We start from the raw sequence: 13,162 nt of genomic DNA on the forward strand, positions 1-13,162 counted from the left end.
CAAAAGCATGAAAAAAAAACCCTATCTAGAATATTCCAATCCCTATAGCTATTAGAGCAAAAACTGAAATGCTCATTAAATATACTATGGAAAGAAAGATTTTTATAAATGTTTGAATTAAAGATCTAGTTATATTTATGTCTTTTAGAGCTAATTAAAAAATTAATTTCTTGAAAAATTTTGGCTGAAGCCTACATTATCCATAGTGAAAAGCAAAACTTGGTTTCCTTTCCATTCTCTCGCAAAGCTTTTCTCCTATGCGCTAGCCAGTGGATTTCTGGGCAATCTGATGGTGGCAGCATCGGGGACACTGAGACTCGAGGGAAAGTCCAAAGAGCCCAGAGCATCTGCTGACAGCATTAGGGTACCTCATAATTTGTGAAGTATTAGCTGGAGAAGTTGTTAGAAGTTTCTAGAAATCCTCAGGACACCCCTGCCACCTCCCAGTCAGATAAATCCCAAACCTGCTCCTAGGAGGGAGAAAAACACTTAAATAATGTAAATTAGGAACACTACCCATCTCCCAAGGAACTTTAATTTGGAGGTAGATGTCCAGAGTTTCCTGGTATTATCCAATTTCAAGTTCAGGATTTTCTCTTCTTTGCTATTTCACTCCTCTCCTCGAAGACCCCGGGAGTACAGTACTTTTCCAAATATCTTTTCTAGGGAGAGCAACTGTCACCTTCTCCATCTTGCATGTGGAGAAATCAAAACAAAGAGAATAGCATGTTAGTAAAAGAACTCAGGTGCCCCAATTACCCAAAGAGGAAGTGCTTATTTTTAATGGTGCTTCTTTTTTTTTTTTTTTTTCTCAATGGAGTATCATACTCCTCACCATCTTTACTGAGGATTTACACTTCATATCTGGGGGCAGGGTCTGAAAATTAATTTGGAGTTCAAACACACCCGTGGTTTTGCAGAGACTTTGGGTTCTTCCATGTTCCTAGAGGAAAAGGATGATGACCAGTATCTGAGCTCTTTCCGTTTTCCTTTGTGCGAGGCATTGGCCCAAGCCCAAGTCAACGAAATGTTAACAAACACTTGAGTGTCATTTTACAGTGTTCCCCAGATCTGTGCGATATTAAGAACTCCTTGGAGGCATCCCACCCCAGACCTACAGAATGAAAATCCGCAGGGAGGAAGCCCGGGAGGCTGTGTCTTTCAGAAGGACTTCGGGTGCTCACTGTAATCAGTGAGCTCTCGGAAGAAATGCTCTCAGAAGAACATACTGCTGTTCACTCCGTTTTTCAGTGAGGAACCTGAGACTCGGAGTGGTTAATTGGGCTCAAGTTGCATGGCTCGTAAACGGCCGAGTCAGGATCTACAGATGTGGCGGTGCTTCTGCGGACCCCACCATGGGTCCTGACTGCTGCTTCACAGCTTCTCGAGTGGCTGTGGTAAATGCTGGCGGCGGGGCACTTCCCTGTCCCGCCGTGGTCACCACGGCCCGCTCTTGCTCTTGCTGGGGCTCCTCCCGGGCCCCGCCAGGCTCCACGGCCGCCGCGGCGATGCTGCTGCTGACGGCGGCGCCTGGGGACCGCTCTCCTCTCAGTGTCCGCCCCCCGCCCACAAACTGCAAAATCGATCTTCTTCTCATTCTGGTTGAAAACTAATTTCTGCCCCAGTAGATTATATTCAAGCAGTGCCCACGAAACAACCCTTTGCCTCTACTTACTTATCAGAGGCAGGATTGAAAAATGTGGGTTAAAGTAGGATTTTGCTGGTGGTTAATTTGAACAGTGATTCCCTCTGGAGAACTTATTGATGTTTTGATTCTGACTCTGTGTTTTGTTTTTCAGTTTATATTGTATGTACAAGTGATATCATTAATGACTATGGGAATAAATTCATACATGATGACTCGTTCAGCCAGGACATTAGGTAAAATATGTCTATCCTTCATTAATTAACTGGGGAGAATAATGCAAATAGATTATTGTTGGGGATGGTGGGACATTTCTTATGGAGCTCAAGGAATTGATCATGAAATCATGCACTTTCATTCACTCACTATTTATAGATGATGTATTAATTGGAATACTGATTCAGCCAGTTTAACAGAAACCACATTAACGGTGGCTTAAACAAGACAGAGATTTGTTTGTTTGTTTGTTTTTCCTCCACCAAAAAGTCCAGGAGAGTGGAATGGGTCTCCCCCACAAGGTTGTCCAGAGATCTCAGATCCCTCTCGTTTATTGGTCCTCCTCTTCTTGGGGTGTTCTATTGTCTGCAGGGTAGAAGCTAGCTCAATGCGGTCAATAGGAAGGGAAAATGGCGGGTGGGTGGTGGTGATGGTGGTGATGTTGGCCATGGAGGGTAAGCAGCTTCCTTTTGAGGGCATAATGCAGAAGTTGTGTATGTCATTACCACTCCCATTCCATTGGCCAGAGCTTAGTCACATGGGCACCCATGGGTAAGGGAAGCTGGGAAATATTATCTTGACCTGACTGGCAACGTGCTTAGCCAAAACTCAGAGACTCTGTTGGTAAAGGAAGAAAGGGAGAATGGGTGTTGGGAGCAACCAGCAGGCTCTGCCAGAGTTGCCTATTTCTAGAAAAAAATTGAGGCTGTTGATGATAAAATACGTAAATATAATAAAGTCACAAACAGACCCATGATCAATAGAGAAATCTAGGATAAGATAACCAGTGGCGATGGAGTCAAGGAGGGAAGAGAGAGGATGGGGTGGGATTAAACAAAGTCTTAGAGTAGGACCTTTGTATTTTCCAGTATCCCGTGGCCTGGTCCTCAGCTTTGCTGCTTTAGAGAACTGATTCTGTCAGGGTATCTAGAATTGATGAGACTAATGGAAATTTATATACACTACACTCATAGGAGAATATAGATAAGGCAGAAAATCAATTTATTAATTTATAATGAGGATGATTTCTTTCTATGTGTGAAATAATTGTGATCATTATTCAGAGTGTTGGCCTCTACTGATTTCCTTGATAAATCAAATAAGTAATCAGAAAGTTTCTTGGAAATCATAGAACTAATGAGAGGTCGGTGAAAGAGTAATGTTGAAGGAAGATTCTTATAAACAGAGAAACAGTCTGGTGAATTTCCCATCTCTGCTTGTGCCTTTTCACTGTCCTGCCCACTCCTGAAACCATGCCCCATCAACACTGCTGCAGAGCTTCCTGCAACAGCTTTACTGCAAAGGCAAGGGCTCCAACTGTGCATAGGGCTAGTAAATGGGGCAGATTTTTTGGCATACTCGTGTTTCCCCAGAGCAACTGCAAAGTGGCTTTTGCTCCATCTTAATGAGAAGGATGTAATTAGGCAAACGAATAAACTTTCTCCTTGGGTGCTCCCAGCTGCCAGAATTTTAAATCCAAAGCTGACACCTTCTAACTCTTTATTAAGCATGAGGTCAAATGCATCTTTGCTCTGGACCATACAGAATTGAGAGGGATATGACTCCAGACCTTTTTGAATCCTCGAAATTTCAAATACTACTGTTGCCTAGTGTCCTGTAGAGAATGCAATAAAGTTAAACTGAAACATTTAGAAACATTTTTTTAAACTCTTTATGAGATATCTCATACGCAGTTAGGAAGAGAGAACAGTTTATTGAGATGGAATTCTGAATGAGTAGGCTAAGCTCAGTCACTAATTAACTTCTTTTTGGTAAGCGAGCCTGATAGCTATAATCTCAGATTCATACTTCAAGACAATACAAACTGCTGCAAGTTTTGGGCATGCAGATTTTCTGGTCAGGAAACATGTTAAATTTGAGGGATCTCTATTGCAGTGGCCTTTACATTTTATTGTGTGTAAGAATCAGTTGGAGAACTTGTTAAAAATGCAAATTTCCAGGACAATCTGGTTCTCCAGATATGGGATGGAGCCCAGGAATTTGCTTAGTTTAATAAGCAGCCCCTCTACCATAGAAGACACAGCTAGTTTTCCATACCTTGAGAAATACTGATGGAGTGCCTTGAAGCAGTGAGTCTTGTCTCCAGCTGTAGGAAATGAAAAGAAACTAAGAAAACATTCTTTAGCAGTTGAGTCAGATAAAGCACAGCTGAAAGGAAATGGATAGCTGGGTGATTTTCTGCAAAATTTTGGACAAAAATTGTCCTTGCTCTAAGCACTCTGGGTTGGCTATGCAGGTAATGCCAGGATTTCCCTACATCACGCAACCCTTTTGCTTCTCTGTGCAGTCTTCACTGTATTCTGTTAAGGTCCTCATTCTTCTTTGTCACAGGTTTGTGTGCTCTCTCCCTTCAAAGACAAATGGCCATGCAAAACGCCATTAAGCACATCCAGGAGATGATACAGAACAGAATAGCTTTGTGTAAAACAGAAAAAATTTTGACAAATGTTAATTGGACCTTAGTAGAAGAAAAAACAAAGATTGAATACATCATTCCTGTGAGTTGATACCTAGCAAGAAATAGTCCTTTCCCTCCCTGGGTCTGCATCTCTTTCTCTAGTTTATTGTAAAAAACTTGATTCTGCTAGTTCCATGTCAGAAAACTGAAGGGGGGTATATTTACTAGTTTTGCTGTACTTCTTTGTATTCTGTCTCTACAGAGAAGGTCTTGTTGATCTGGTAATATTTCCCAAATACAGGAGAATTGGTATTTTTACACACTGGCTGGTGGAGTAACTATGAATAGCCTCTGCCAAGGTGATGTTTCCAATTGGTTGAAGAAGTGAGAGATCTCTCCCTGTATAAGTACTATGAGAAGTAGAAAACACAGGCTGCTTCAGAGAGCAGTCAAGCGTAGACAGGTTTGGAGAATTTGGTTTCTAAATCTCCCCAAATGAATAGTTACTTCGCCATAATTGAAAGCAACATTTCCCATAGGAAGAATGTTATTTACATACACAGCCCTACATTTTAGTGATTCAGATTTGAATTACTGGAATCTTTGTTGAGCAAAGCATTTAACAGCTTCTAATCATTTTTACTTTTTAAAAAAAAACTTTGTATGTTTTTCTTTTCTTTTTTGTATGTTTTTCAACTTAGTCTGATACTGTTCAGGTTCCCTGTGTTTCGTGTGACAAAGAAGCAAAGGAGGAGTCCCCAACAGATGAAGATTTAATAGGAGAAGCCAGATTGCATGTAGCTATAATACAAATGGTTGGTACTCCTCACATTATCTGCTTTTTACTTATTGTTATTTTTGCAATTCTTACATGTGGTTTCTAGGTGACTAGAAAAAATTTTTTTTCACCTTTTGATTGGTTGTTAAAATATATGTTTGATTTATTAAAGTTGAAAAATAAAAATAAAAAATCTCTTAGACTTTAAATTCAAGTCACAAATCTTATTATTCTGTTTCTAAGTTTCTAATTCTTATTATTCTAGTAAATTTTAGCAGCTCATTTTTGAGTAGTCTTGAATGATGTTTGGTGCCATTTACATACTTAGTTAATCAAACATCTCCAAATATTTGAAACTGCTTTTATAAATTTAACATATTTGAGTTCCTTTTATAGAAAATTCTCCCAAGTGCTTATTTAACTCTTATAAATCTAAAAAGTTAAAATAAATCTAGTGAATCAAAATTCTCTTAAAATATTTAAGACAATGTTTAAATGTTGTAATATAGACATAGAAAGATTACTAGGTAAAATCAAGTTTGAATCAACCCTTGATTTTTGGGACCCTTGTTATAATGACTTACCACGTTTACTTTTAAACCAACAATTCCATATAGTGACTGACTCCGTGTTATTTTTTTTAAAAATCAAAATATAGTTGATTTTCAATATTGTGTTAGTTTCAGGTGTACAGTATTGTGACTCAGTTATTTTTTTCAGATTATAAGTTTTTATAAGATACTGAATATAATTCCCTATACTATACAGTAAATCCTTGTTACTTTTCTATTATATATATGATAGTTTGTATCTGTTAATCCCATATTCCTAATTTGTCTCTCCCCTCTTCCTCTCCCCTTTGGTAACTATAAGTTTGTTTTCTATGTCTATTTTGTATCTATATTCATTTGTATTATTTTTTTAGATTCCACATATAAGTGATGTCATATGGTATTTCTTTCTCTGACTTATTCACTAAGCATAATATTCTCTATTTTGTTGAAAATGGCAAGATTTCATTCTTTTCTTGTAGCTGAATAATATTTATGTATATACACATATACACCACATTTTCTTAAGCCAATTTCCTATTAATGGGCACTTGGGTTGTTTCCATGTCTCGGCTATTGTAAATAGTGCTGCTATGAACATTGGGGTGCATGTGCCTTTTCAAATTAGAGTTTTTGTTTTTTCTGGATATATACCCAAGAGTGGGGTTGCTGGGTCACATGATAACTCTATTGTTTAGTTTTTTAAGGAACCTCTATACTGTTCCCCATAGTAGCTGCACCAATTTACATTTCCACCAACAGTGTAGGAGGGTTCCCTTTTCTCCACACCCTCTCCAGCTTTTATTATTTGTAGACTTTTTGGTGATAGCTATTCTTACTGGTGTGAGGTGATACCTCATTGTGGTTTTGATTGCATTTCTCTAGTAATTAGCCATATTAAGCATCTGAAGTAAACTCTGAGTTGTATAGATTTTTAGTTTCCTGAAGCTAGGAATCTTTGTATCTTTTATAACATCCAGGAAAGTACTTTGCAAAAAATGAATATTCTGTAAATATTTAAATTGGATAAAATGTATTTCCTGTTACAGAAGTTTTTGAGAAGTATATTTTCATATATTGAGTTCAATAATAGTAGTGAGGGAGGGCCATGTAAATGTCAAGCAGAGTACATTACATTAATGTTTTGGTCCTTTGTAATTTTTATTTTTAGAGTAGCTTTGAAAAACAGTGTAATGATGGAGTCCTCAGTGTAGAGGCAGCCCGGACATTAATTGGTGCAACCAAAAGCTTTTGCCCTGTCCAAGGAAAGTAAGTGTAATACTTCTTTAATTGATATTTCCAAAATTGAATGGGTATGTGATACAGAATGAACAAACTGAGAGTTGAATGCCCAGATTGATCAATCTTTTTATGTTATCTATCTATCTGTCTATCCATCCATCTATCCATCTACTTCCTATTTTACTTGTTTACACTTTTCCCCCAGGTTTAGTAACTTTGATGACATTAGGAGATTCTGGAGGAAGTTCTGACTAGAGAGCAATTTATGTAAGAGACAAGGGAAGCCATGAAAAAGAACCCATATAGTTTCAATTACTATTATAATTATTTTGTCTTTATATCATATTCACTAAATTACTGAATAGGGGAGGTAGGGAAGCCTGGAGCCTGCCATTAAACTGCTTTCTGGAATGGATCAGACTCTGGAGGAATTGACCCAACCTACGGAACTGATAGATGCAAGTTGCAAGTAAATCTGATGGGGAAAGCTTAGTATCTTAGAGATATATTGATATTTGGTCACAGCCCTGGTAAACATTAGAGAATGGACGGTCGAAGACAAAGCTGTGGGGCAACTACAATGGGAGAGTCTGTCTGGGTGATGGTTAAATTTCAGCACCCTGGCAATACATCTGGGAGATACAGCATCAATTCCTGGATGAAGTTTGGGAAAGATAGGGAATTTAGGGCCTTGGAAAATCTTGGGCTAGGCAAGTCGTGACAAAAGGAAGCTTGATTCTGAACCCCAAAGAATTGGTCTGGAGAAGTTTAAATTATATTTTACCTCAGGTCAGGAATAGTTCCAGAAACATGGACAGCAAGAGGCTTACGCTAAAATGTTTCTCTTCTGTGACTGTGGGTAGGTAGCTGATGGATACTGAGGCATATTTAACAAACCCATACTACATTTATATTTAGTGTAACTTTCTGTTTATATTACCCAAAGATATAGCACTTGTTTTTCCTTATAACATGTATCTGTATTTTTCTCTGTTAGATTCATGACTATTTATGATGTTTTAGCTTATGTAAGAGCTAGAAGTTGGCTTATGAAGTTTAAAAGCTTGTTAATTTTCTTCAAATATCATAAAGAGAAGGCACCTCTTACTCTATGTGGGTAAGTACTATGAACCTTTAATAGCAATGCACTTGAAAATGTGACCTTTCCTACATTGTCAGAATAGATTACCATGATTTTCCCTAAAAAACCCCCACTAACATTATAGTCAACTCATTGACTGAGTGGGGAAGGAGCAGAGTGCTTGCTTTTCTTTCTCCATTCTGTTTCAGCAATTTCACTGACACCTCCAATAGAGAGTAGATAGAAAAAAAAAGAAGAAGAAAATGATGGTCATATTTGGATTCTTCAAGTTTTAATTGCCATGTCTTAGGGTCACATTATGTCTTGGGCTTCTTTAATATTCTAGTATTCATCTGATGTGAGCGAGAGTGAGAAATATCAATCTCAAAGACTGGATCTAGCTCTCACATTTCATCTGTGCCATGCGGTGTTTCTGCTGATGTCTATAATTAGGAAAAACACAGCATGGCCTTAATAATACCTATCACCAATTTCCAAAATGTCACAAGATACAAATTTTACTTTACTTGTGTAGGTTCTTTGCTTTGTTATATAAGTTCTGAACCTATAGAATTTTTAAAGCAGAAAGACAAGGTTTCTCTAGTAAAGATGTCAAATGAGAAGATTCTGGGACCATTAATGCTAATAAATTTTAAATGGTTGTTAATATACTTTTCATAACAAATTATGATAATTTTTACTTTATTCCATGTATTAAGTTTAAAGAAAAATATAAAAAATTAAGACCCTAGGGTCTCAATATGTATCTAGGTAACTTCTTTTTGTCAGCCTCTACTTTCAATAAACAGAAACCATTTAAAAAAAAATATATCATAGAATATTTTTTCCTGTTCCTAATTTTAATCAGTACTAGTGTTTTCTCTAAATTTATTTATCTCTTGCTTTTGATATATGAATATTTGCATTGTCCCTATGTGCTATTAGCTTTAATTTTAAAAAATGCCTTCCAGAAAAATCTCAAACAACTTAACCTTATACACCTAAAGGAGCTAGAAAAAAATAAAATCCAAAGTTCGTAGAAAGGAAGAAATCATAAATAAGCAGAAATAAGTGAAAGAGACTAAAAAAAAAAAACTAGAAAAGATAAATGAAACTAAGAGCTAGTTCTTTAAAAAGATAAAGAGAAATTAATAAACCTTTAGCCAGAGTCACCAAGAAAAGAAGAGAGAGCATCCAAATCAATGAAATCAGAAATGAAATAGGAGAAATTACAACTGACTACACAGAAATACATAGGATTGTATGAGATTACTGTAAACAACTATATGCCAATAAGATGGGCAACCTAGAAGAAATGGACAAATTCTTAGAAATGTACAATCTCCCAAGACTGAACCAACAAGAGGTAGAAAATAAGAACAGACCAGATGCCAGTACTGAAATTGAATCAGTAGTTTAAAAACTCCCAAAAAACAGAAATCCAGGACCAAATGGCTTCACAGGTAAATTCTTCCAAACATGTAGAGAAGCATTAACACCTATCCCTTTCAAACTATTCCAAAAAATTGCAGAGAAAGGAACACTTCCAAACTCATTCTATGAAGCTTGCATTATCCTGACACCAAAATCAGATAAAGATACCACAAAAAAGGGGAAATTGTAGGCCAATATCACTGACGAAAATAGATGCAAAAATCCTCAACAAAATATTAGCAAACCAAATTCAACAATACATTTCCAGGATTGCAAGGATGGTTCAGTATCTGCAGATCAATCAATGTGATATACCACATTAACAAACTGAAGAATAAAGATCATATGATCATCTCAGTAGATGCAGAAAAAGCTTTTGATAAAATTCAACATCCATTTATGATATAAACTCAACACAGTGGGAACATTTCTCAACATAATAAAGGCCATGTATTACAAACCCAAAGCTGACACATACTCAATGGTGAAAAGCTGAAGGCATTTCCTCTAAGATCAGGAACAAGACAAGAATACCCACTCTCACTACTTTTATTCAACATAGTTTTTGAAGTCCTAGCCACAGCAATCAAGAATAAAAAGAAATAAAAGGAACCTAGATTGGAAAGGAAGAAGTTAAACTGTCACTGTTTGCAGATGACATGATAATATACATATAAAATCCTCAAGATGCCACCAGAAAGCCACCAGAGCTCATCAATGAATTTGGTAAGATGGCAGGACAAAACTAATATACAGAAATCTGTTTTATTTCTATAGACTAAAAATGAAATATGAGAAAAAGAAAACAATCCCATTTACAATTGCATCAAAAGAATAAAATATCTAAGAGAATAAAATGCCTAACTAAGGAGGCAAAAGATCTGAATTCTGAAAACTGATGAAAGAAATTGAAGACAACACAAACAGATGGAAAGATGTACTGTGTTCATGGATTGGAAGAATTAGTATTTGTTAAAATGACTGTATTAATTAAAGCAATCTACAGATTCAGGGCAATCCCTATCAAAATACCAATGACATTTTTCACAGAAGTAGAACAAATAATTCTAAAATTTGTATGGAAACACAGAAGACCCTGAGTAGCCAAAGCAATCTTGAGAAAGAATAGAGCTGGAGGAATCAGTCTCTCTGACTTCAGACTATGCTACAAAACTATAGTAATCAAAACAGTATGATACTGGCACAAAAACACACACATAGATCAGTGAGTCAAGATAGACAGCCCAGAAGTAAACCCATGTGTTTATGGTCAATTAATATATGACATAGGAGATAAGAATATACAATGGAGAAAAGACAGTCTCTTCAATAAGCGTGCCAGGAAAACTGGACAGCTACATGCAAAAAAATCAAACTAGACTACTTTCTCATACCATGCACAAAAATAAATTCAAAATGAGTTAAAGCTTAAATGTAAGACCTGAAGCCATAAAACTTCTAGAAGAAAACATAAGCATTAAACTATTTGACATTGGCCTTAGTAATTTTTTTGGTATATGTCTCTTCAGGAAGGAAAGGAAAAGCGAAAAATAAACAAATGGGACTACATCAAAATAAAAGGCTTCTGCACAGTGAAAGAAACTCTCAACAAAATATAAAGGCCACTTACTGAATGGAAGACATTTGGAAACAATATATCTCATAAGGGGTTAATATCCAAAGTATACAAAGAACTCAAACAACTCAACATTACAAAAACACATAGCCCAATTTAAAAAAGGGCAGAGGATCTGAATAGATGATTTGCCAAAGAGGAAGACATACAGATGGCCTACAGGCACATGAAAAGATGCTCAGTATCACTAACTGTCAGGGACATGCAAATCAAAACCACAATGAGATATCACCTCACACCTGTTAGAATGGCTGTTATCAAAAAGACAGCAAATAAGTGTTGATGAGGATGTGGAGAGAATGGAACCCTCATGCACTGTTGGTTGAAATGTAAATTGGTGCAGCCATCATGGAAAACAGTATGGAGATTCCTCAAAAAATTAAAAATAGAACTACCATATGATCCAGCAAGTCCACTCCTGGGTATTTATCTGGAGAAAATGAAAACTCTAATAAGAAAAGACACACCCCTATGTTCATTGCAGCTTTATTTACAATAGCCAAGATATGGAAGCAACCCAAGTGCTCACTGATAGGTGAATGGATAAAGAAGATGTGGTATACATAATGGAATATTACTCAGACATAGAAAAGAATGAAATCTTGCCATTTGGCACATGGCTGGACCTAGATAGTATTATGCTAGGTGAAGTAAGTCAAACAGAGAAAGACAAATACCATGATTTCACGTATATGTGGACTCTAAAAAATAAAACAAATGAACAAATGTAATAAAAGAGAACAAGAGTCATAGATACAGAGAACCAACAGGTGGTGTCCAGAGGGGAAGGAGTAGGGGGAGGAAAGAAATAGGGTGATTGAAAGGTACAGACTTCTGATTGCAAAATAAATGAGTCACCAGTATGAATTGTACAGGGTGGGAAATACAGTCAATAACTATATAATATCTTTTTATGGTGACATAGCTAGACTTATTGTGGTTGTCATTTTGAAATGTGTAGAAATAGTGAATCAGTATGTTGCATAACAGGAACTAACAGTGTTGTAGGTCAATTTTACTTCAAAAACGAACAAATAAGCTCATAGGAAAAAAGATCAGATTTGTGGTTACCAGAGATTAGGGACTGGGGAGGTGGAATTGGATGAAGGCAGTCAAAAGGGACAAACTTATAGTTGTAAGATAAATAAATACTAGGGATATAATGTATTATGTGAAAAATATAATTAACAATATCGTATGTTATATATGAAAATTGTTTAGGGAGTAAATTCTATTCTATCACAAGGAAAATTTTTTGATTTTCCATTTTCTTTAATTTTGTATCTACATGAGATGATGCATGTTCATTAAACTTACTGTGATAATCATTTCATGATGTACATTAAGTCAAACCATTATGCTGCTCACCTTAAACTTAAACAATGCTGTATGTCAATTATATCTTAGTAATACTGAGAGGAAAAAAACCCCAAAAAACCTCCTAACAAACAAAAAATGTGAGTATGTATTTACAGAATCTAATGTTTCTGGTAAAGGTTAATGAAAACATTTCTTCTACTTGAGTGAATAATATATATAAGACACCAACTTAAAAAAAAAATCTCCCCAGCCCAGATATAGATTAATTAGAGCCATATTTTATCTTTTTCCTTTATGATTTTTATGTTTAGAAAGTGTGTTTTATATATTTATATATTATCTATTATTTTATGTATTTATATTCTTCAAATTAATGTTAATATTTGTTTAAACAAATGTTGAACTTCAGATTTTATACTTCTAAAGTGATCTGACATTTTATTTGGTCTCTTTTTTTAGGAATAATAAATTTCTTCTTTTTGTACATCGCATTGTATTTTCAGAAGAATTTGAATATGCGGGATATATTACAGCAATAATATACACTTATCCTATGATAATACATCTGTGGCCAATGGCGAGAGAGTTAAATGTGTCAGCACTGATATTGGTCAACTATTACTTTGTATTTTTATACCTATTAGGATCAGCACTGAAGGTACTGTTTAAAATAGAAATACATCCTATAAAAAGAATAATTTAGATAATTTGAATCTATTTTGTCATATTATTGAAATAATTGATACTAGAAGTCATCTCCTTTAACAGTTGATAGGATCCTCGAATTTTAGCAATCTTTTTGAATTTTCTGAGTTTAGCAATGAAATCAGTATAATAGTC

The 13,162-nt window shown here is 35.8% G+C and overlaps 1 protein-coding gene across 7 annotated transcripts in view; it reads left to right on the forward strand.

Moving 5' to 3' along the window:
* Positions 1 to 13,162, forward strand: part of SLC9C2 (solute carrier family 9 member C2 (putative)) — a 69,839-nt gene that overhangs the window by 25,162 nt on the left and 31,515 nt on the right. For all 7 annotated transcript variants that reach the window (XM_072946092.1, XM_031688770.2, XM_072946094.1 and 4 more), the window contains 6 exons: positions 1,800 to 1,881; positions 4,214 to 4,380; positions 4,982 to 5,095; positions 6,781 to 6,878; positions 7,849 to 7,968; positions 12,782 to 12,980. In XM_072946092.1, the coding sequence (XP_072802193.1) occupies positions 1,800 to 1,881; positions 4,214 to 4,380; positions 4,982 to 5,095; positions 6,781 to 6,878; positions 7,849 to 7,968; positions 12,782 to 12,980 (780 nt within the window). The remainder of the gene's footprint in view (positions 1 to 1,799; positions 1,882 to 4,213; positions 4,381 to 4,981; positions 5,096 to 6,780; positions 6,879 to 7,848; positions 7,969 to 12,781; positions 12,981 to 13,162) is intronic.

This window comes from Vicugna pacos, chromosome 21 (genome assembly GCF_048564905.1).
Source record: "Vicugna pacos chromosome 21, VicPac4, whole genome shotgun sequence".
Classification (NCBI taxonomy): Eukaryota; Metazoa; Chordata; class Mammalia; order Artiodactyla; family Camelidae; genus Vicugna; species Vicugna pacos.